Raw genomic sequence first — 25,273 nt, forward strand, 5'->3', positions numbered from 1 at the left:
TCTGAATAGAAGGAGAGGCAGTTTTAAAGTGTGGCAGGTGCACTGCAAAAAACCAAAATCTTATCAAATATTGTTAGTAAGCTTCGAGAAATAGAAGCTTGTTTTAAGTCAATAGTTCCCTAATATTGATAAAAAATTCTAGATTCACTGGCAGATTATTTTTGTGAGGATTTGAGTTTTGCTGTGTGTTTATTTTAGGTTTCTGTGTCTATTGAGTCTCCCTGTTGTCCTGTCTTCCCCTTGATTGTTCCCAGCTGTGTCTCATTCCCTGATTACCCTCTGTGTATTTAATTCCACCTGTGTTCCTTGTTCCTGGTTGGGTCCTTGTCTCATCTGTCTTGCTGTCAAGCTGTCTTGTCTGGACTGTTGTCAGATGTCTTTTGGTTGCCAGTTGCTACCAGTTTTGAGCTTTAGCTTTCTGCTCATTCTGTGCTGCCTGGATTTGTGGACTTTGTATTTCTGACATCAATTCTTCATTAAATTATCTCCTTCACATCAACCTGGGTCCTCTGCGTCTGCCTCACCACCTCTCCACCGCAAATCCTGACAATTTTCTTTATAACAAGACATGTTTCCCTTGTTAAAATGGAAAGGTCTGCCAGTGGAATTAGATTTTTTTTTATATTCAGGAATTATTTACTGAAAACAAACACCTACATCTTGCTGAAATATTGCTTATATGTTGGTTTTGTCTTATTTCAGGTTTACAGTGATATTTGCACTAGAAACTGGACAAGTGCTTGGTAGGATTTTGTGTTGTTACAGTGTGCACATCTCATACTTTCTTGCAGATCCACTATCGGAATGAAGCCTGAGAGCCAGTTCAGTCATGAATCTTTGCTGTTGAAGCTGTGATTCTTTTTGTCTGCAGAGATATTTAAACTCACAGACTTTGATGGCACTTTGGATGCCATCAAAGTAAGCACTGACTGGCCGAACGTGATTGTGATGCTTTTAAGACCGGACAGAGCAGATGATGTTGTATAAAATATCTGTAACGTTGGCGTCATAGTCAGCAGGAATTGTGCTTTCACTGCAAAACATGAGATCACAAACTGGTTGGCTTTAGATTTAAGACCTATAATCACACCTGCCTTTAAATGCTGTTCACAACAGGACCACGTTGAAAAGGAGAGAACAGACCACTGTCAGTGCACTAATGTCTTACACGGGGGCGACTGTGACTCTTTGGTAGAGTAGTCGTCTTGCGATCGGAAGGTTGTAGGTTCAATTCCAGCTTCCTCCTGGCAAGGCACTTAACCCCAAATTGCCTACCGATCTGCGTATCATCTGCGTATTGGTGTATAAATGTGTGTGTGTTTGTGAGTGCGATTGGGTGAATGTGACTCTAGTGTAAAGCGCTTTGAGTGGTCAATATGACTGGAAACGTGCTACATAAGTTTACCATTTACCATTTCCATTTACCACTTAAACTATCAATGGAGATTTGTACAAAAAACAAAAATAGAAAAATAATAATAGTGGTACTGACGTTAGCATCGGGGACGTCTGTGGTGCTGCTACATGTTTAGCATTGAGATGCTAAATCAGCCTTGAGTAGCTTCGCTGATAGGCACAGCATGAACACAACAATAGTCTTTTCCAGCATCTCAGATCAGTGATTTCTCAGTGGCAGCTCTTTTGTCCATTGCTTGTGGTTGTCATTGTGTATCAGATTTACGGACGTACCAGAAACACGGAAATTTGAAGATTCCATCTGAAGACTTTTGTATGTAAAATCAGCATGCTCTTAGTTGCGTTAAAATCTTTGTAATTAATTCATATAAATTATCATGTTAAAGTCCTGACCCTAATTTGTAGGTGATACATTTGATGTTATTTATTATATGCAGGGAAAGGGCTGAGTGCTGTTACCTTTCTTTAAAGAGAAAACTCAAACTAAATCCCCATTGAGCCCGTTCTGTGTGAACTCGGTTCTCTCTACGGTTGTTCAAAAACATGCATGTTGAGTTGCATGTCTCAGGTCTCTGTTGGATCTCACTTGTTTGTGGAAAATCTTGATCCCAGTGCTACTTCAGCAATGTTCAAGTTGTTGCTTTATTGAATTTTAATGTATTGTTAATGGCGCAGCATGGATAGTTCAGTGTTTTTGTTGGGGATTTCAGGGACTTTGTGGATGAACAATTTTCTTATAAACGAAAGGAAAAAAATAGCACTTTAAGAATATTTCAAGTATTCTCCTTTGGGGCCGTCGATACACAATGAAAACACTGAGAACCAGCAGCTCAAAAATGTTATTTTTGTATGAATCTATAAAAGACTCAACCAAACATTCATGGTTGATTTCACTGCCTTAAGTTTTAACTTGAATCTACATCTTTGTGAATATGTTGCAACATTTGTAAACCTTCAACTAGTCTTGTTGCCTGGCTTGATAGTAAAGCTGTAATAATTGTTGTGGTTGTGTATCCTATGCTACATTTGATATTTGCCAAAGGAAGCATTTATTTTATCGCAGAGTAGCAATAACAACCAGGGTTGGGTTAGTCGTAGCTGTGAAATATTAAAAGGATTGCGTCCTCTATTATCTAGCCTATAACTTTCTGTGCATTTTTTGTTATGACAAAACTATCAAAATAGCAATTTTATTCTCACAGAAACTTTTTCTTTCTTCTGTTTTTAGTCAAAATAATCAGTACATTCATATAGATGGAAACTTTCTTTTATTTGGATTCTTACAGTTCCCTGCATCTACTCTTTTTTCTCTTCCTGGATTCTTTCGCATTTACTCTCCATAAGCCTCAACACAGCATCATGTTGCCACTACCGCACTTAACGGGGGATACTGGGAAGTTTTAATTTTCCCAAACACAAACAGATTTCAGATTTAGGCCAAAAATGTCCATTTTGTTCCCATTCGACCTGCTCACCTTCTCCCACGTGTTTGCTGCTTGTAGCAGACTGTGTGTTTGGCTTTTTGTAGCAGTCTTTCAGTAATGGTTTTCTTCTTGTCACTTCTCTACAAACACCAGTTTTATGTAGTGCATCAATGACAGTATTTTTGTTGACAGAATCCTCCATTTGAGCTTTGACTCTCAGTGACCCCCGTTTGCAAATGTTGCTATAATTAAAAGTTTGCATAGCAGAGATGTTCAATTTGACAACACACGGACTGACTAATACCATGTAATGCTTAACAACAAGCATTACATGGGCAGCCTTTCATAGCCTTCCATAAGAAAACCACTCAAGGTGTTTGCAAAGCATCCCAAGCTCCCCGTGCATCAATTCCTCAGAGCATCTGTGGGAAGTGTCAGAAAAACAACTGCAGTCCACGGAGAACTCTCTCTCTACAACCCACTTTACCCAGAGGATCGTCTGTCATCTTCCTGCTGTCACTGGGCTGTTCTGAGTTGTGGATAATCAGTACAGGTAGCTTTGAAACGTCTGGCTCTGCAGTTAGAGTGTGTCCACTCTGAACACAGTGAAGCTGCTGATGTCTCTGCATTGTTGTGCTTTTATTTTACCAGCACTGACTAACAGTTCACTTTTACTCTTAATACAGAGCGAGAGCGAAGAACCGTGAAAAAAAGGTTGCTTCTGTAGATTTTCCATAAACAAAAATCTGATTTTATCATCAAACAAAATGAATCTGTCTTAATAAATTCACACTGCATAACCACATCTTTGGTTCAGTTTTTGCCAGTTTCATGACAAAACTGAGTGATGGAAGCAATAAAACAGAATCTGTATGACAACATGAAGTAAGCTCAAATATATCGCAAAGTAATATAGCTTCACTAATTAACAGATATTCAAGAACAGATTATAAATAAAAAGTCACCAGCTGCATTTCTATTGGCCACATAATTGTGCAATATGTCGTACTACACCACTTAAACTATCAATGTAGATGGTGTACAAAAATAAAAAACAAAACAATAATAATAGCAAATAAATTTGCTTAATGGAAACACACCAATTTCAAAAAAGCTCGTTTTTCAATAAAAAGTTTTGGCGCTAGGATTCCGCATCACATGAGTCACATGATCAACAACTGAATGTTGCCCGCTGGCACAAACCACGAAGAAGACAACAGGAAGTAGTTGAAGGATGATTGAGTTGCGGGTTTTTTAATGACTTGTTGCATGAACAAACCTATTCTTGTGTGATTTTAATTTTGTTTCTTATTTAATGGAAACACTGCAATTGTGAAATTGTTGGGGGGTTTTTTTCTTTTACATTAGCGGAATCACATTTATCAGTTTGGAAATAGCTACAAAAAGAAAACTAATTTGAATTTTTTTGGAGTGTCCTAGTCAAACTCTGGAGTTGAATTGTATTGTACTGCTAAGGCCTGACCTTAACCAGGTCACTGGTGGACTAAAACAATCCAATTTGGGTTTTTAAAGGCAGATATTTTGAATTACATTTAAATGTTTGCATTGCTGTGGATTTCTTTTCACACGCTCCCTCCATCCTTCCTACAGTCATCTTGGCTTCTACTTTTATGAGCAGCAGAATTGAAGGAGGTTTTATGCAGGTTTATTTCTTTCTCCCCAAATACATCTAAATCCCTGTAGTTGCAAATCAGATAAAGTGTTGCTTTTATCAAATGTAGGTTTTAAACAGACAGTTCAATGTCAGCAGCTGACAGAAAACTCAGTCAGATGCCTTGAAGTGGACTTCCTGCTGAGCAAATGTTGAGTTTTCTGTGACCCGGATTTGGCAGCATGCACTATAAGCTACCACTTAGGACCCAACGCTTAGCTAAAACTTTACAGCAAAGAAAGCGTAGTGAAGCATAGGGCAAGACTGTACGTTAACTTTTCCTTCTCTGAGGAGAAAAACAGGAAAAGGAGTTACAGTTAAACATGGATCTGTTGCTTTTAGTGTATATTGAATTAGACTTAGGAATAACACAAAAGAAACTATTTCAGTGTGAGATGTTTTGATAAATGAATCTGCAGATTTTTTAAATAAAAGGTTTTACAAAGGACATTGTAAAAGAAAAGGCTTTTTAATTATTTTTCTTTTTTTTATCCAAGGTCATGTAGCTAAGTCGCTGCAACTTTCTTGATAGAAGCTAAAAATGCCTCTTATTGTTGTGATACTCACTGATCTCTGGTTTAATCAAACCCTGCTCATGAAAGGATTTGTTTATAGTTACAAAAAGTAGTTAAGAAAAGAATAAATGACAATAGAAAATTTAAATATGGAGCCATGATACAATTTTCCTCTCCTGTTTTGTTAGTTGACTGGTTATTAGCGACATTAAAATGAACTGATTGATGATGATTCACAGACAGTTTCATGAAATTGTTTTTTGTTTGGGAGGAGATCTGCATCCCAACACAGAGATAGTTTTTGTAGATTTCAAAATGGATCACACAGATCAACTATAATTTCATAACTTATAGTAGATTTTGACTTAGCAAACTTATTTCACTTTTACAAATGTTATTTAAATGGGAGGTATTTTGCAATATAAACTTTTTTTGAGCTTTACATCATGAAAAAAACACAATTTTGCAATTGCGGTGTTTCCATTGAATAAGAAAAGAGATTTAAATCACCTAAAAAACAAGTTTGTTCATTAATTGGGTCAATAAAAAACACTCCGTGCCACGATGCTCCAACTACTTCCTGTTTTCGACCCGTGGGTTGGTTCAGAGGCAATAATTGCACAGTTATATGGTCAATGGAAACGCAGTTGGCGAGAAAGTGGCTATCCAATTTTCAGATGAATTGTTCCCAAACCTGATCAGCTACCTTGAGGTGTTAACCAAAGCTGCTCATCTACATGGATTCATTCACTGGGGAGCCAATCATTCACAAACATTACCTGGACAGTAAGGTCAGAAACTCAAACAGAATGTATTTCTAAAGTAGCTTTAAAGATTGAGTGCATAAAATACTTTATTTTTATTTAGTATGGTTCTCTCCTTAGAAACCACTTGATTAATCAGTGTCTGTCTTTGGTTGCCATGTTTCACGCATGTTGCAGTTGCAGTGATTTGGCTGCTGCGTACAGTAGACGCACAAAACTAGCATAAAAAAAACAATGATCGTTTTGGGACTTTAATCTGTCACATCAGTCCCCCTGGTCTGCTAGGCAAAGATAGAAGGGTGAATAGCACACATAAATGCGTATCTACAGTAAGCACATATATGATTACAATTTCAGGGTCGGAGCTGCAACAGCAGTCAAATGGGGACATGACAACAGTGGCACCCGCCGCTGTCTCTGAAGATAAGGAGGATGTAATAAGTGTGTCCACACTTTTGGCCCACACACGCGTACACAGACAAGGTAAACAGAGCGCGGAATGATGAGATGCATACAGAGTGGAGGAGAGTCATTCAGAGCACAGAGTGGGATGCAGATGAGACGCCTACAGCAGACTGAAAGAGTCAGTTGGAGGAAGGGAGAAATGGGATGCAGCAGCAGTGCTACAAAGGGAATACCAATCAATTTAACATCGGGCGATCCCACATAATGACAAACGCTGGAGATAAAAACCGACACAGAGTTATCCTCTGGCATTTGTGGAGAGAACGGTGCTTTCATTTAGCTCTATGCACTTTGTTGGACTCATTTGTTGTGTTTGCCCTTCACCACAAGCTAACAGAACTTTTCCACATGAGAGGAAGTTTGATTTGAGGTGAAATATTTCAGCGCGGTCAAAAGGTCTTTGCCGCTCTACAGATTTCAGATTATCAAGCAAAATCTGAAATTAGACAAAGGTAACTTCAAGAAATACAGAAACATTCTAAAGACGATTTAGATTATTAAGGCCACATAATGTGCATTATTTATGCACATTATGTTTGTGCATAAATAATCAGACCCTGAACCCTTTTCTGCAACAACTATCACAGGATGTTTGTGGAGTCCTTTTCATTCAGATTCATTGGAAGGGTTTTGAGCATCAGCATCCTGTTGGAGGCCCCAACATAGCACCTGAATCAGATTTAAGCAAAGTCTTTGACTAGACCGCTTCAAAACCTTCATTCTGCTTTTTTGAACCATTCGAAAGTGGACATTCTATAGGACTGCATGACCTAAGTGTTCCTGGCCTCTGCATGGGTCAGAATGATGGCCAGACATACTCAGTGATTTAATTTGCTGGAGTGCAGAATTCATTGTTTCATTGATTACAAATCGTCACTCATGTTCTGAATCAGAGAGACAACCATGGAGTCATCATGGTTAGAGTGTGTCCACTCTGAACACAGTATGTCAATCAGAACATACTGTTCTGATTGACAGTATGTGGGCTTTTTTCTAGAAGGCTGGATAATTTTATTCCAAATGTTACAGGAAATCCACCTTCCAAAAATGTTCAGTTTCTTGCAGTCAATGCAAATAAATATGTGTAAGGGTGTGTAAATGACGGTGTGTAGAGTAAAGTGTGACGTGGATGCAGACCATTTAACATTTCAATCATCAGTCCACAGAATGTTTTCTGAAAGGTTTTGGGGATTACCAAGTTTTAGAAATCTGAATTATAGTTGCAACTCTATCATTTGTGGCATTTTGCATCATTGTGAGCCAAAGGCCAAGCACACTTAGCTTATGCAGCACAATGATCCACAGTACACTAGCAAATCCACTTTTCTAACTAATCCACCATTAGCAATGGCCTTTTGTGGATTATTGACCACAATTTCTATAGAGAAGTCTGTGGAGTCAGTCAGGAGTGATGGGATTGTGATGGGATGAGCTTCACAGACGTTAATTTGTTTCCTTATGTCATAATTACAATTACAATTTTCAGCCATTGTTTATGTCCGTCTGGCTTCTTTTGGTGCAGAATTCACATCAATGACATAAAAGTCGTATAAAATGTACATGACTATTCAGACAGCAGACGCTTTGATTTAGTTCCACATATGGAAGTGGACAGATTGGATTGAACTTTTTGGGTGAAAAGTTTGGAGTTGGGCCATTCAGACAGTCATAATATTGGTTGCGTTTTGAGAAAAAAAAAAGGAAAATAAAAACAACTAAAGTTTGGTTTTTATTGGCCTGCTGTGTGAACATCGCCTAAGGCAGAAAATCAATATGGTTTGGATGCTGAGAGGTTAAAGTTTTGACTTTTATTATGAATTTTATGAGTTCTCAATAAATGCAGGTGGTTAATCATTTTTTAATAAATAACAAATTAATGATAAAACCCATTAAACTGTTAAAATATCAGTAGAAAGCTGTTTGTCTCAGCATTCAATAAGTGTTTCTTAAAACGAAATTATACTGAACAGCTTTTCAATCCATCCAGGAGTTTGTGATTGTTTTTGTGGATTTTTTTGCAATTAAAGTCACAAATTTTGAGGTGCTGATTTAGAAATATTTATGCGAAAATTTTACAATATTTGCGCTAATGTATGATGCCAAATGTGGCTTTTCACCATATCAACAACGTGACATCCAGTAAAGCTGAACAGTCACTTCTACCCAATGGTTTTGGCCAATTTTGAGAAACATTTGCAGTAAAATCTGAAAAAAGGGTGAATTTTGCATGAATTTTGTGGGTTTGTGAAAAACTGACAGGACTTATTGATCTAATGTGGAGTCCAGAGGGCCGCATGAAAAGCTACGGCGAGCCAGATTTGGCCCCAGGGCCTTGAGTTTGACACATATGATCTAGTGGAATGAAAAACACTGGAAGGCTCTGGGTTCGTTTGAGGTCGGTCATATTGACTGAAATGTCTGAACTCGATCCCACCATAAAGACGTGGCAGTGTGCTAACTGCTGCCTCCGCTGTGTTTGGCTGCAGGTTTGATCCGGCTGCGCTCCAGCCCGCCGCCTCGCCTGCAGGGCGTGGAGTACATCCTCAACGTCACGGCCACAGACGACAACGCCTCGGGCGGGCCGCAGGCGCTGGCCTCCACGGCGCAGGTCATAGTGGGAGTGGACGACGTGAACAACAACAAGCCCGTCTTTGAACAGGTACGATGCACCATCACACATTGGCGTTATCGAGTGCGAGTTTAGCTTGTTCCACTTCCCCAAGTGGTTTGCTTTCAGCTTCCATAGCAGCTCTGCGGTTCTATTTCACTTCTCCTAGACGAATCTAAAACTTTCCTCTCCAAGTATTGTTCTACTGCCTTTCCATCCCATGGAAGTGTTCTCCATCATTTCTCTGTATCCATGTCTTTGTCTTCCTATCTCTTCTCCTCATTAGTCCCTATCTCTCTCCTCTACAGGAGCGATTAGCGAGCATGACCCTCATCTCTTTCCTCGCATCTCCATCCTACATCATTTCGGTCTTTTAATTAAGGCTTTAAGGGATGTGGGGGAAATCCTGACCGACCTGCTCTAGAAGAACTGCCTCTCCACCAGCTTTTTTTTCTTTCTTGCCATGTTTCAATTTTAAATGAGGTGACTTTTCAGCCCCCTGAGGTATCCCAAGCCAAGAATAGGAGGTGTGTGTGTGTGTGTGTGTGTGTGTGTGTGTTGCTGCTGAGTAAAGCCTGCTTACTCTCTTGTGGGATGAAAGTGAAACGGGAAGTGTTTCCCTTTCTGCTTCATATCCTGTTAGCCAGGCAACAAGAAGACAAAGGGGGATTCTATGTCTTTTAAGGGATAATGTTGGACCAATGGAAACAAGCTGCAGAAGTCAAAATTAAAAACCAGCCTTACTTTTAAGCTGCTAATGATTCCAAATTCGTTTAGATCGGAGTCGCTTTTGTTGTGTTTTCGTCTCTCGCTGAAACGGTACAGCTGAAAACACGGTGAACTGAAACTTCACGCTCAGTTTTCTCTCGGGGGTTTTCTGTTGTGTATTCCACTTCAATCGCTTTTCTCTTCCTCTTTAACCAGAGGCTGATTGAAAAAGACAAACAGTCTCCTGGTACTAGACATTTGCCTCCTCCAAGACAAACTGAAACATTCAAACTATGAACAAAAATATGAAAGTATGAAAAGGTAAGAAATGTTTTCAATAAGGATGTGATTAAAAGAAAGTTCTGGAATGAAAACAATTCAGTGTAAGGTGGATTGCAAAGGTCTTCTCAAAGAATTTTTCAAATGTTTTGTTACATTACAACCAAAAATGTGTTTTGTTGAGATTTCATGTGATAGACTGACTCAAAATGTGTAATTGTGGAAATATCAAAAGTGATGATGGACTGAACAGTGCTGCATGAGAGCTTCAAAGTCTGTTGATTCAGAAGGAAGACATTTTAGAAAACTAACCCTGCACTGCAAAAAAAAATCATTTTCCATGTGTAACAACGTCTGAAGTGAAATAATCTGCCATTGGAACTAGCACTGCTTTATTAATATTAAGAAATTATTGACTTAAAAGCTTAAAAGCTCCTATATTTTTCTGACAAGTTACCTATCAGTTGGTTTTGTCTTATTTCAACTGTACTGAGATATTTTCACTAGAAACTAGACCAAAAATACTTGTTAAGATTTTGTGGTTTTGCAGTGTGCTTTTAATTTCTTCTTTTTCCCGTTTGCTCACCAATATTCTCTAGCAAACCCTGCTGGCCTTCATGTAACTGTTTCTCTAAAGACATTAAATGACACACAGGTTTTTTTGCGCCTACAGTATTTATTATTTTCACTTATTTTTTAGATGTATTTTGAAATAGAGAGCATTGTCCACGTCCGATTTTCATTTTTCTTCCCCTCCAGTCGGGCACTATGGTCTACTACATAAAGTCTTGAGTAAATATAAATAAGTTTCTTGTTTGTAATGTGGCAAAATGTAGAAAAGAACGTGATTCAGTTTGTAGAACACCATTGCTCATCTACTGAAGACGACCCGGGGTTAGACTCTGTGTCCTCTGTCGCTCACAGTCAGCATCTGGACAGACGCCCTGATCTTGTTTGGATTCCAGATCTTTGGACGTGCCGCAGCCTCTCGGGCCTCTGGGCAGCATTCAGTAGACCAAGACGGCAAAAGAAAGAGACAAAAGCACAGAAAGGTGGTGATTCGGAGCATAACAGGTTCTTGTATTTCCCAGTGGCAGTGGAACTGCAGACACACAGCCACTGATTGCATTCATTACTAACCTTTAGCCTCATGGCGTTTGCTCATCAAATACTAGGAATTTGTAACGCAACATGAATGCTGCAGCTGTGGGGTTACAATGCCCATTATGCCGCTTTATGTAATAATATAATTACATTTTCACCAGTTATTACAAAAATGCAGAGATTAGTCTTTTTTAAATTATTTTTTAGAAATGATCATGTTCTAATGCTGCGTTATGTAATAAACAGTAACAAACCACTGTTTATGTTCATCCTGATCAGTATAATTTCTATTAAAGATCATATTTTTTTTTACATTTTTATGCCTGATTTTATTACATTATTACATTACATTACTTCATTACTACATAATGAGACATTACATGGAATAACAGATTGTTAACATGATAGTCATTTTATGACAGCCTCCATTGCAGCGTTTACCCAACGTGGTCAAACGAGAGACATTAATACAAACACAACAATCTGACGTGATGATCTTTTTTGAGGTTGATTTGAGTGAAAATCATCTCCAGGTGGAACAAGGAGGAAAACAATGTAATCTAAGGATGAACAGTGATGCAATCAGGCTGATTCAGGTTCTTCTCTCGTTTAATGCTACATTTACATCAGAGAATTCAATTGGCTGTCATGGTAAATATGAGTCTTTGATGGCTGCAAGGTCCCGACCAAGGGATTTAAAGCTAAGGTGGCTGGACGTGATATATTTGGACTGTTTTAAAGATAAAGAAATGATAAATCAGTGACCTTGCAGCAGTACATGGCTGCAGACATGGGAGTTCTGATTTTGTTGGGACCTACAGTTTCCTGTTGGACAGTTATTGAGACGGCAACAATCTCTAACAATTTGCATATTTAGCTGTTTGTTGCTTGTTTATTATTATTATTATTATTATTATTATTATTATTATTATTTTTCAGAGTTTAAAGTTAGTAATATCAATTCAGTAGTTTACAGGCAGAGACTTGTTCACAGTACCCTGAGTAATCCCGCTAGACACCGAGCCTGACATTTCACCTGCTTAATGCATCGTGCATCTCATCGCATTTTCTTTTTTTTGTTTGTTTTGGTTTGTTTTCATGTAAACCATTTGCTCCGAATAACCTGCGAACAATTTGTCCCGCATTAACAAGCCGTTTGTGACACACCGCACTCCCCGTGACCCTCTGGGTTAATTGTGTTGGCTGAGTAACTCCATCTAATTCACGGAGTGTTTGCTCCCTGTGAAGAGGGACGAACCAAACGGAACATGAGTGGATCTGAAAACGAGGCGGCGCCAAGGGAAGAACGGGCCGGCTGCCTTCCCTAAAGCGTGCGGGACATCAGTACTTCTGTCAGACACCAAAAAAAAAAAAAAATATACGAGTTGAGGACTAAAGAGAAGAATGTGAGAGCTGCACAGTGGGAGATAACAGCAGAAACGTCAGCACTGTTGAAATGAAGAGAATAATACTGTACATGTCTGACAACGTCAGTGATGGATCTGAACAGGAAAAAAAAAAGAAATAAAAAAGATATCAAGTACAACTTCTTCCAGTGAATCCCACTGGAGCAACTACATGTACCTAAAGCTTTAGTTGGTGATTACAGCAGATTGGAGCCGGATCAGATTAGAAAGCCTCTCAAACCGCATTTCTGTGTCACAAAGAACACTAATTCTAATATTAGTTGTATATTAATTAATTCATATTGGCCATCTTTTCTGCAACATGCACTGTAAAATACTACAACACTAGCTGTGTCTGCTAACTTCTACCCTTTAAGTCAAAGAAATCTAGCAAGTTTTAGAATTTGAAATTAAATGTGTTTGTTTGTGAAAGATAAACTGAAGTTGTGTGTTTTTTTTAATTAAATTTGTAAATTTTTTCTTGTTATTTTGCTAAGAGTTATTTAAACAAGGTTTTTAAGTTAGCAGTAAAAAGAAAAGGGCAGGAGTGGGAACTATTTTCTATCATTTCCTCGTGTGTGTTATTATAGCACATGCTCATTTTCATGCACATGGGCATTAAATACACATTTAATGCAAGTGTGTAATGCAGTTAGTAGTAAGTATTAATATCAGTTTTTTTTATCTTTCCTGAGACTTTTACTTTTTACTATTATGAGTGTATTTTAATTATAGGTTTTATTGCCAGAATACTACATGTACCAGAAGTACTACAGTATGTAAGAAGTACTACAGTATGTTAGAAGTACTACAGTATGTTAGAAGTACTACAGTATGTTAATCAAATAAAACATGTGTCATAAAGCATTCATTTTCTGGATAACATTTTATTGATAAATCAACTTACTGTTAGTGAATTGTTGTGATCACATGACTCTTTTAAATGACATCATTTTATCAACATTTCTTTAATGCACCTCTAAAGCCAACCGAAGTACCAGCATTGGTAGTTATACCACTGTTTGAGGAAAATAATCTGAAATAATCCAAAAGAACCAACTGTAACAAACTTTCTCTTTACCAAATAGAAACAATCTCCATGCCAGCATTCTACTTTTATTTTTTATTCCCTCCAGCAAAACACATTTACCATTCCACTAATTTTTACCCTTTCGAAACGTATAACACACACACACATCGTTGTCTTTGCTGTTTTCTCTCTCCTCAGTGTCAGCAGTACAGAGAGAGCACATCGGTTTTGGAGAACCAGCCGGCGGGGTCATTTGTTCTGCAGGTTCATGCTGTGGATGCAGACGAAGGCTCTAATGGCAGGGTCACATATGGTTTCATGCACAAAGACTCTACAGTTCCTGCATTCAGTATCCACCCTGATACTGGTACGTAAACTCAACTCACGCTTGAAGTTTGCTGGCGGGATTCGGTCAGCAGATTAATTTGAGATCATTTGGTGCTCTGTCTGATCTGCATTGTCACCCTAACGTTTCCAGGCGTGATCGTGACTGCCAGGAAATTTGATCGTGAGCGTCAGCGGGAGTATGCGGTGACAGTGACTGCCACTGACCAGGCAGCCGACCCTCTGATCGGCATCTGTCAGCTCAACATTCTCATCCTGGACCAGAACGACAACAGCCCGAAGTTTGAGAACCTCCGATATGAGTGTAAGAAGATACTGTGTGTCCTGCTGAGTTTGTGTCCTTTCCTCCCCATGCACACATGAAGGGCCTTGGGCTGCAGGGTGTTCTTCTCTAATTCCATGGCCTCATTGCATCCTGGGCCCTGATTTTATTGGACAACTGGGACACTCCCACTTAAGACATCCTAACCCTCCATCACCCCCTAAATGTATATATTGTCATATACTGTACATTTGTTGTTTGGCGCTGTGGTTCCTCAGTTCTTTGGGCTTTTTTTCTCTTTCTGCAGGTGTACAAGCAGATTTCTGGTGTGTTTTCTCTAAAATGTAGAATGAATCTATAAAGGGGCTAATTCTTTTAACGGCATTGTGCGTACTTCTGAGCATACTGAAGGAAGAGAAAAATATTCAAACAACTCAGAAGCTTCTATTTTCTCTCAGACTTTCTTCGTGAGGATACGATGATCGGAACTAGTTTCCTGCGGGTGGCGGCCCATGATGATGACTTTGGCAGCAATGCAGCCGTCACCTACACCATGTCTGGTGAGCAGCCGGAGTACCTCAGGGTCAACCCACTGACAGGCTGGGTTTACGTCAACCAGCCCATCTCCCAGGTAAATATAAGTCGAGTTCAGGCTGATATTTAAATCGGTGGAAATCTAACGTACGAGAACAAAAAGCTGTTATCATAAACTAATGCTGTGTTACTTGTACAAAAGCTGTGCAGAGCTAATTTGTGATTAATGAAGACAAATAGCAGTTTAAAAAACAGTTAAGAGTTGTTGAAATGGAAAGTGCTGCTACTCAAACTGGCTCGCTGATGAGACTCAAAAGTTCACTTGCAACAGATTCTCAAGAAGAATGTCTGGATTTACGGTGAAACGTAAGAACTTGTTAGAGGACAGAATTAAACGTTAGTTTGTCACTAATGAAAAAGGATTTTAGTCAACCTGAAGCTAAGAGAGAATGTTTGTATCTTAGCACTTTATTGCTGACGGTTGCAGTTCTATCTTCACCAGAGCCCATTGCCCAGAGGAGGCTATCTGATATCTGCCTTCCTTTTTTTTTTCCTTTGCTTCACTACCAACAACAAAGAAAAATCAATTCTGTTTGGAACAAAAACAGAGAAGAAAATTCCATGTAATGATTTCCATGATCCACATCTCGGACCCTTCCAGGACCGAGGGGACTGAAAATTTGTATCTTCAGCACCTTGAAGCTCCTACTAACAACCCAAGCTTTCTTTTTTTATTTGCTTTACATAATCAAACACACTAATTCAAAATTAGTTAATTAATTTACTTAATTCAAAATTGCCTAATTCACAGTAATCTGCTATACAGAGCTGCTACAAAGCATGTTGTTAGTCTAACGCACCACACTCTTTACCCTGCAGTTTCTGACATAAAGTCACATCTTCAGCCTTTTGCTTTATCTTCCTGTCCTTTAGCCTCACTGCCTTTACTCTGTCCACAGAGGACATACATCACCAGGGAGATTGTAGCAACAGACGTAGGAAACAAGAGCAGCTCGGTGGAACTGGCTGTCACCATCACCAATGTGAAGAACCAGCCTCCACAGTGGGAAAAGGACACTTACAGTGTGGTGATACCGGAAAACACAGTTCGGGACACGCCCGTCGTGGTACGTCAGCCTGCAGACCTTGTAGCATGAACTCGTTTGATAACGTCTGTAAAGTTAAAGAAAAAGAAACAAAAACGTAAATCCCAGCTTGTTTGCAAAGAAAGAATTGCATGGAGGGTTTTCATTTGGTGATTCCGACCTGTTTGGTCTTTCCCAGACCAACCACTTCTTTAGTGCAGTTGATTGTTAACAGAAATCAGCCAATCACATGGCGGCACCTCTAATTATGGAGGCATCAAGGCACGGTGAAAATGACTTGCTGGAATGAACTTGAAAAGTTGAACTGATTGAAATCAGCACTGAACAGTAGCGTGTAACAGAACCAGGTGATCTAAAGTTTCACCGCCGCTTTGAAAACCGTACCCACTCAACATCCCATCGACATGTCGTCTCTGGATTATCCCATCTATCCCACTGGACAGATGGATATCATGTACATGCATTGAGTGCATGTACTTGCATTGAATGTTTTTTTCACACTACTGAGATATTTTTAATGAATTAACGTTTTTTTTTCGTCTCTAAGACTCTCCTGAAAGTAGCCGAGTCCATTAGAGTGGTTGATGAATGTTTTAACTCCTAGGATGGAGATAAAGATGGAGAAAGGTTAGTCTAAATGGGAATGCGCGCCCTTTATTGTGTTTGTGAGAGACTCTAATAAAAAGAGGAAGATAGAGGAAGGTCCCAGCGGTGCCATGTATTAATCGAGATTGCAGCTCAGAGTTGATTTGGCGGTTATGGAGAGATGCAATGACTCTCCGTTGGCTCTGATTCCTCTGCCTTGGACAGTTGAAGTCTTTATGGCCTAAATAAGCACGCTGTGTGCTCTGACACATTTTGCTTTGCAGGGTGTCTCAGTATTGCTGCCACTTCTCTTTCCAGGTTGAAAGGATGCATGTGGGTCACCTATAAGCAAACCGCATCAATCCCAAGATGGCTTTCTTAATTTTAATTGGCTTGTATGCAGCATCAGCTGTTGAATAGCCTCATCCTTAATTAGTGTAGGTGGTAAGCTGCATTTGCATGCGAGTGTGCCTCTGTTTGATCCCACACAATATCAGTTGACTGCTGTTAGATTTAGACAGTTTGGAGCTTTTGTATGTTCGCTTTAAAGGAGATGATCTGTTTATTATGCACAATTCAGTTGTAGCTTTGCTGTTTGCATTTAGAAGGGGTTCATTTCAACCAATCAGCTGGACTTTCTAAGATAACTTTCAGCCAATTGGATTCTGATTGTGACTGCTCCGTATTGTATAAGTAGGACCAAATTGGAACTGAACCTACCGGGACCCTTTATATGCCACTGGACTGTCATAGATTTATTTATTTATATATTTCTGGATATAAATTCACTGTTTGTCTTGTAAAAAATCCCTTGGAAAACATTTGTCTTTTTAATTGGTGCTTAGATTGAATTTCATTGCTGCAACTTAGTCTCAAAATTGTTAAGTGCAAGTGTGAAAATTATTCAAATGCAAATCAGTATAACCTTTTAAGCTTTGGTTTTGTTTCCTGGCTTACATCACACTGTGAGTACATGCCTTCTATATTCAGAAAGTGATAACTATTATGATGCGAGTATCATCATGCTGCATAAGTATACAGTTGAAACTGCCACTGTCTGACAGCATATTGCTATTTGCTTACTAACAAGATGTCAGGAAACGATTTACTTACACTTGAATTTTGGCTTCATCAGACCACTGGACATGTCTCCAATGTCTCTGCCCCTGAATGTGTTGGAAACTCAAATGCGGCTTTTTCTGTTGGTTTGCGGAAAATGACTTCTTCTTCACTGAGTGGCGTTTCAGCCCTGCCACGTTCAGGAATTATTTCAGTGTGGAAAATGACACCACAACATGGTGATCTCTGGGACAGACTGTAGAACCGTCTCCTTCCTGAACAACATGATGTCTATAGACATTCCTGCAGTGTTTCCCATGCTTATTTATTTGAGTAGATGATTGCGGGTATTTTAGGCATACAGAAATTGGACCCAAAGATTCAAGAAAGATGTGTGTTTGTGAGGTATTACCTTAACACATCTTAACAACCAGAGCTGTGTCTTTATTAAACACAAATGTTTTAAGGTAGAGGTCTACATTAGCTTCGACATTGTCATTTTGGCTTTCTTTAAACGACAGACTAAAACCTAGGTAAATATTTAGCTTATTCTAACTTTTGAAACATTTGCTGATTTCAAAACAGCAAATATTTAGTCTCCTGCAATGCCTGGCAGTGAGGATAAAAAGGGCTTTTCACTCAGCCTGTGAAATCTCCAGTTTCTACTGTAGTTTTTGTTTTTTCAGGTATAATATGTTGAGTAAGATGTTTAGTTGGGGATAATTCTACCTAAGCTGTGTTCTGATATTGATAGCTTACCTTTTTTCTTGTTCTCTTTTCTCATTTCTGGTCCATAAAGACCATCAAAGCCACATCCCCTCTTGGAGATCCGAGGGTAACGTACAACTTGGAGGATGGAATGGTCCCAGAGACCAACATGCCGGTTCGCTTCTACTTGACTCCCAATCGAGAAGACGGTTCAGCCTCCATCCTGGTGGCGGAGCCCCTGGACTATGAGACCACCAGGAACTTTATTCTGCGGGTTCGCGCTCAGAATGTGGCAGCTGTACCATTAGCTGCCTTCACCACAGTCTATGTCAATGTCACGGGTAAGTCTTTTCGAAACATTCCTGTTTGTTGTGCTTCTTCCCGAATGTAACATATTATTTTAACAATCAGTAGCTGCAGTTCCATTGACCATATCATTTTGAAAATAAATTTGCTTAACGGAAAAATCACAACTATAGAAACAACTCGTTTTTGCTATAAAAAGTTTTTACCCTGAGATGAAGTGTATTGAAATTGGTTTATTTTGCGAAATTTCGATGAAGACACTTGTTTTTGCACATGATCGTCAACCGGTTGTTGCCACTGGTGCAAACTCCGAAGAAGACATCAGAATTTGGGAGGACGATGATGCCAGTGCGTGTTTTTTAATGGCTTTTATTCATGTGAAAAAATTGTTTCTTTTCTGACATCAGCAAATATTGACAAAGTTTGTGATGGAAACTCAGCTACTGTGAGCTTATTGGGGAAGTAAACAAGTTCCCCAAAAAGATGCGTGGAGCCATGTGCTTTATAAATATTGGAAAGCACAGGCTCCATCCAGACAGGTTGCAGCTGAAACAACAGAACTCCGTATCAGAACTTCACTTCAGAACCCTTTCAGAAAACATGTTTGATCACAATGCACAGTCTCTGTTGCCCATGTATATATTGACACCCTGTTCACTGTACCATGTATGATTATCTTTATTATTTAGTTTTGTCTTGTAATTCTTAATTAACTTTGTTGATGTGAAATTTTGAAATCCTGACCTTTCAAAACTTCATCTAGGTGCCCCTGCATCCAGTTCCTATAAGGGGTGCACTCACACACACACACACACACACACACACACACACACCGTTCAGTCACATTTGTGTTTAATCCAGTGAGAAATAATTAATTCTCACAGACCCTCTCTTCCCCTACTGTCCCTCTTCTAACTTCCCATTTCTCTTTTAGCCCTCCCCGTCGCCCGTATCTGTCTTAATAAGAAAGCTCTTTGACTTCTCCAGAGGCAGTTATTCTGAGGAGGAGAGGGAGGTCTGTAATGGATTTAAGACCCAATTTTTTATTCATAGATTAAGACATTTGCTCAGAAGACATGGGAGGAAAAGAGGCTCATGAGGCAGCGGCAGATTTAATGTGTGGCCCTTTTTGAGTACAATCTGTAATGCTTTTGGACATTAATCTGCTTTGTTAAAATTGGACTTTTATTTTTCTGAAAATCTTTTCTCTTGTTTTGCATCTCTTATTGGTCTTCAGAAGAGAGGTTTAACTTGATGCTCTGACTTCTATCAGTTAAAGACAAAAGCTGCTAATAGGCGCTTCATATTCTGGAATTATGTAACTAAGAAACAAGGTTTTTTCTGCATAAAGGTTTATTAGAGACAAACTGTAAAACTTTAGTTAATAGAATTTCTCTGGTTTTTGTGTACTGATTTAACAAAAAAAAAAACCATTTAGTGTATCTGTTGACTAGTGTCAGTCATTATAGGGAAGAATGCAGATCTAGAAGCATTTTCTATCAAATGCTTCTGACTTGAAGGGAAAATTGTCTTTTTCCATCTTCAGATGTTAATGACAACGTTCCATTCTTCACTTCCTCCATCTATGAGGCCTCAGTCACTGAAGGAGCAGAATCAGGAACTTTGATTTTCCAGGTATCAGCCAATGATCTGGACCTGGGCCTTAATGGCAAGGTAAAAAATTCACACATTAACTGCTCACTTTAGTGTGCAATCTTTGACAATAAACAGGTAGAAATGCATGTTGTTTTTTTAGACCCAAAGTTTGTTTCCCCACCTTTCTTCTCAGATTTCCTACTCGTTGCTGGAGGACCGCAGTGGGGACCACAAGTATTTCCGCATCGACTCGGAGCTGGGCTTCATCTACTCTCAGGCTGTGTTTGATAGAGAGACCAAAAGCTCGTATCTGTTGGAGGTTCAGTCTGTGGATGGCTGGGAGTCTTCGCGACCAGGAAAGCATGGACAACCCAACTCTGGTAACTTAGAGCGACACTTTGCAGCTCATCTTTGTAGGAGCAGTATTGTGTATAACTGACTCTTTTGAGCATTACATCATGTTATAATGTTATTCCCTCATCAAAAACACTCCTGGAGCGTTCCCTCCTCTCTGTCAGAAGTACAGGTTTAGTGGGATCTTATCCTTGTGTCATTGCTATGTGTCCGGCAGAGCAGATAGTTGTGCACAGGACTGGTTGTACATGATCTTTTGTCCACGACTCGCTCACAGATATGGTCATAATGATTTACAGTGGAGAATTACAGTGAGAATGAAAACTGCTATTGCAGGACCAAATGACATGGCGAGCAAAATATCCAATTTGTTTTTTTGAAAATATTCTGACTGTAAAATAGTCACATTTCTTCTGGGTACTCAATGTTTTTCACTGTGACAGGGGATCTGCTTGGGATGGGAGCCACAGATTCATCAGTAGTTTGATCTTGTGCTAAGTTAGCCGATTGATACCATTAATACATTTTCTGTTTTCCTACAATTGAAGACAGTGACACCATAACTGAATGTCCTCACTTATTTAAATTGGCACATGAGTTTTTTATTCGATAAGGTTTTACCAAGGACTGATTTCAGGAATGATAAAAAAATTTGACCAGTTATTTCAGTTGAATTTTTATTTATTTGAGGCAATAATATTAAAATCTTATTACAAGAGAAGACGTTATGTACAACACAGAGTATTGATGTGAAAAACTCCACCTTAGTTTTATATTAAATAACACCACATCCATCCAGTGACTTTTACTCAAAAGCAGACTTTATTTGTAAAAATCCAGGATGTAATCATTTTCAGATCACAGTTCCATATTTTTCAATACTCAAATTGCCAGAGTTTCCTGTCTTTTTTGGCATATTTTTAAAGTATGAATACTACTCTAAGGATATTTCTACAATGGTCGAGCATTATCACTAATAAAAGCGCAGACAAAATGAATCGTAGGAAGGTAAAATGAATGGCCAAACGTATAGGTCTCTGTGTAAAGCTACATGTTAAGTTGACATACACACCTTAATGCATAAATAGAAGCTCTTCTTGCTGTTTATGAGTATGCCGTGGAAGCTATGGCAAATAAAATGTTATTACATCAAATTCAAAATCCTTTCATAACAGAAAACAAGATCTTGGAGATTGCTTCTTCTTTTGAAAAACAGAGCAACACAAAGAACTTGGCGCAGCAGACAGCTGCTCTACAGACTTCATCTAAGCCTCCAAATTGCGATCGAAGGCAGTGTTAATGTTTATTTTTCCCACATCTGCTCCGTCTCGATCTCTTTACTCAAAAACCAAAGGGCATCTCCCTCTTTCAGCATGTCAGCCCGATCCCCCTCTTCCCTATCCCTCTCTCTCATTTGCTGCCAGATGAAATGCATACGTAGACAAGAAGCATAGCGAGATGATGAAGAAACAGAACAGCTGCTGAGACAGATGGATGGATAAGAAAAGGTGATGGTAGAAAAACAAACTCCTCAAAACAGACCATAGTCTATAATCCTTCTCCAAAAAACAGCAAAGACTTTGTAGGGCGTTAATCAAAGCAGAATGTGGACGACTTAACTTCAGGACTGGATTTTCCTGTCAATTTTCAGCACGAATGCATCAAATGTTAAAATCAGTTGTGTTTTTTTATTTGAAAATCATAATTTCTTACCTGGTGGCAGTAGAACTCTTAAAGAGATCAATAATAGGAGAATCAAAGGTCCAGTGAAGATCTATAGATAAAAAAAATAAAAAAATCTAATATCTCACCAAAAATAGATAAGTGGGCAATGAATTGTGTAAATAGTTACAAAAGAATGTTGGAAAACCAAAAGGCAAAACCTTCCTTGATTGTGATCTCCAAAGCGGTCAGGCATCGCTGCATTAGAAACTGTGAAAAACCTACCAAGACACGGCCGTTCAGGATCACAGCTCATGTGGTCCCTACTGTTAGTGTGGCCACTCAACACATTTAGAAGGAAGACTGGAAAGAAGAAAGCCTGCTTGCAGTTCTCCATAAGTCTTTCAGGCGATTTAGGACACAAAGAGCACATGCCGTGTTGGGGGGGGCTGTTAGAAGCTGAGCAGATCTGTGAGTAGAACAGAGATTAATTTCTTAGTTGCACCTTAAATATGCAGCCATTGTGGAAATAAAAAGCTTTAGATCAAAGCATATTTACAGTATGTATTCCATTGACCCAGTCAAAGTCTGGATGTAAATCCATCTGAAAATCCATGGCAAGGCAAGAAATGTAGGCTTCAGGTTTTCCTCCTTTCAACCAGAGCTTATGCTATTTTTGCGAACATGTTGTAGGTGGACATTTTTATTTCTGTTTGGCTCAAGATGTGAGGCTATCAATATATACCACACTTGCAGATTATTACTAGTATGGGAAAAAATGACAGTGACATCAGATATCATTTTCTTTCCATTTAAAAAAAATATGCACTGCTTTGTGTTTTGCATTAAGGTTTGTGAGTGTAATGTGACAAAATAGGAAAAAAATATTTAAAAAATGTTAAATCTGCCAGAATTGGGCTGCACAGTGGCGCAGTTGGTAGCACTGTTGCCTTGCAGCAAGAAGGTCCTGGGTTCGATTCCCGGCCGGGGTCTTTCTGCATGGAGTTTGCATGTTCTCCCTGTGCATGCGTGGGTTCTCTCCGGGTACTCCGGCTTCCTCTCACAGTCTAAAAACATGACTGTCAGGTTAATTGGTCTATCTAAATTCTCCCTGGGTGTGTGTTTGTGTGTGAATGGTTGTTTGTCCTGTATGTCTTTGTGTTGCCCTGCGACAGACTGGCGACCTGTCCAGGGTGTACCCCGCCTCCCGCCTGGAACGTAGCTGGAGATAGGCACCAGCAACCCTCCCGACCCCATTAGGGACAAGGGTGAACAGAAAATGGATGGATGGATGGATGGATAAATCTGCCAGAAAATGTACATGGAAAGTGTTGTTTCTTTCTCTACATGTTTCTACTGAATTGAAGTACAAATTCAGTAGAAACAGTTTGGTTGTCAAAATATGAACCAGTTAATTTGCACAGCTTTAAAAGCAGTGCAAATTAACTGGTTATCAGTTCATATTAAAATAAATCTTTGATGGTAGATTCGTTATCCAGTAGCGTTTTTTGTACAAGTGGTGGCAGTGAAGGGATATGACTGAAAGAAATTGTGGTTTCTACTTTCAGGGTGGAATCATGGTTTAAATGTTGTATTGAAGACATTTTAATGCCAAGTAGACATTTAACCAGTTGCCCCATAGAGTTGTTTCTAAATCAGTTCCTTCTAGTTCTTATTGAACTATCTTCAATAAGAAGTTTGCTAGCTAACGTCTTACTAGAAGTAAGGAGCTAGCTTACTACTTCTTAGCTAGCAGTAAGCTAGTAGTAAGAAGTAGTACTAAGTACTAAGTAGCTAGTTAGCAGAGGCAAATAAAACACTCCAGGTCCATTACATCTGTTATTAAGGGTGTACTGCTGGCCTTCTGTAAGGAACTGTAACGATTAAGAGAAAAGGGAACTGACCTGGAAAGTAGCTGTTGACAACAAATTTACTTTCATGAAAGAGTTCATTTGGAAGAATAATAATCATTGTATTTATTCTCTGACCTGAAGGAAAGATGAAATACTTCAAAATTTACAGAATCTTGAAAATGAAAAATAGAATCCCTTAGAGTTTACAGCTCCAGCTGATACATTTAATTATTCTTGATTAAAATGGTTTATCTTTGTACCCAGTAAAGGATTCTAATCTAGTAAGATGAAATACGACTCATAAATGTTAACATAAATATTATTGATGCAAACATTTGTCATACATTTGTCATCTCACTATGATCTTTGTCTGTAAACAATGTGCATTTTGCCAGGTGTGTAACTGAAAGCGTAACAAGAATGAACATTTTTTAAAAAGTATTTTAAACAACACACAAAAATAAACTCAAAGTACAGACATGCTGTGAACACGTGGCAGGCTGTGGGCACATAAAACGTTAGCTCCTTATTTAATCCAAAGATTTAATCTGTTTTTACAGCATAATGTTCCTATTTCTCTTGGTGGAGCAGTCAGCTGCCAACGTCAAAATCGCTCCACGACCTTAATGATTCTGCAGGGCTGTAGCCAGTTCATAAAGTCTGACATTATTGCACACTCATGCTCTGATATGCAAATGTCTAAGACTCTGTATGTTTGTCTGATACTAATCAGACTCCTGGCAGAGTCATGTGTGTTACGGAAGTTAAAAAGGGTTTCATGGCATTTTTAAAATGCTTATTTATTTCTGAAGAGCAGAATTATTATCAGCTGTAATGAGTATTACTTCATTTTCTTTTTTGTCTCTCAATCATTCTCGGTTAAATACAAGATTGAAGTGATTGAGAAAATTATTCTTGCACTGCATTCTTGTAGAAGCAGTGCATCAGTTTCTTTTCAAAAAGAGGCTTGTATTTTTTATGAATCACCATTGATTATTAATATCACTTCAGGTTTGGCTCACCATGGCATTTGTAACAGTGTAAACAGATGTTAAATATTAAGAAGTGCAGGAACTACAGAGACACCGGCAGTAATTTGACGTTGTTCTTGGTTTGTTTTGAATGTAGAATGAACCAGAAAAGGAATGAATGACAGCGAAAGAAAAAAAGCTTGTACGTTTGAATTTCTATCCATATTGACACATTGTTCTGACTTTTGATTATTTTAGGAAGCATAATTATGCCTAACTCTGAGCCACGTCCCCACATGCCCATGGTACATGACAGAGCTCGAATGGTTTTGTATGAAAGAATGGAGGAAAATAGAGTCCATATGTACAAGCCTGATAGAGACCAATCCACACATTGCAGCCAACAGTGCTTCACCTAAATGTTGTTTTGAAGGGGGTGAAGATTTCTGTAATTTCTTGTTTTATGTTAAATATGTTCAGTTAAGTACTTCTTCGTAGAAATCAGTTCTCACTTCGACATTGAAGGTGTTGGGTTTTTTTT

General features: G+C 38.8%; 1 protein-coding gene across 1 annotated transcript in view; it reads left to right on the forward strand.

The window, feature by feature from the left end:
- Window positions 1-25,273, forward strand: part of LOC114143237 (neural-cadherin) — a 316,981-nt gene that overhangs the window by 144,949 nt on the left and 146,759 nt on the right. The window contains exons 8-15 of the mRNA XM_028015094.1: window positions 8,743-8,915; window positions 13,590-13,758; window positions 13,870-14,040; window positions 14,457-14,629; window positions 15,492-15,659; window positions 18,082-18,331; window positions 19,843-19,970; window positions 20,086-20,272. Coding sequence (XP_027870895.1) covers window positions 8,743-8,915; window positions 13,590-13,758; window positions 13,870-14,040; window positions 14,457-14,629; window positions 15,492-15,659; window positions 18,082-18,331; window positions 19,843-19,970; window positions 20,086-20,272 — 1,419 coding nt within the window. The remainder of the gene's footprint in view (window positions 1-8,742; window positions 8,916-13,589; window positions 13,759-13,869; window positions 14,041-14,456; window positions 14,630-15,491; window positions 15,660-18,081; window positions 18,332-19,842; window positions 19,971-20,085; window positions 20,273-25,273) is intronic.

The sequence above is a fragment of the Xiphophorus couchianus genome, chromosome 4 (genome assembly GCF_001444195.1).
Source record: "Xiphophorus couchianus chromosome 4, X_couchianus-1.0, whole genome shotgun sequence".
NCBI classification, from domain to species: Eukaryota; Metazoa; Chordata; class Actinopteri; order Cyprinodontiformes; family Poeciliidae; genus Xiphophorus; species Xiphophorus couchianus.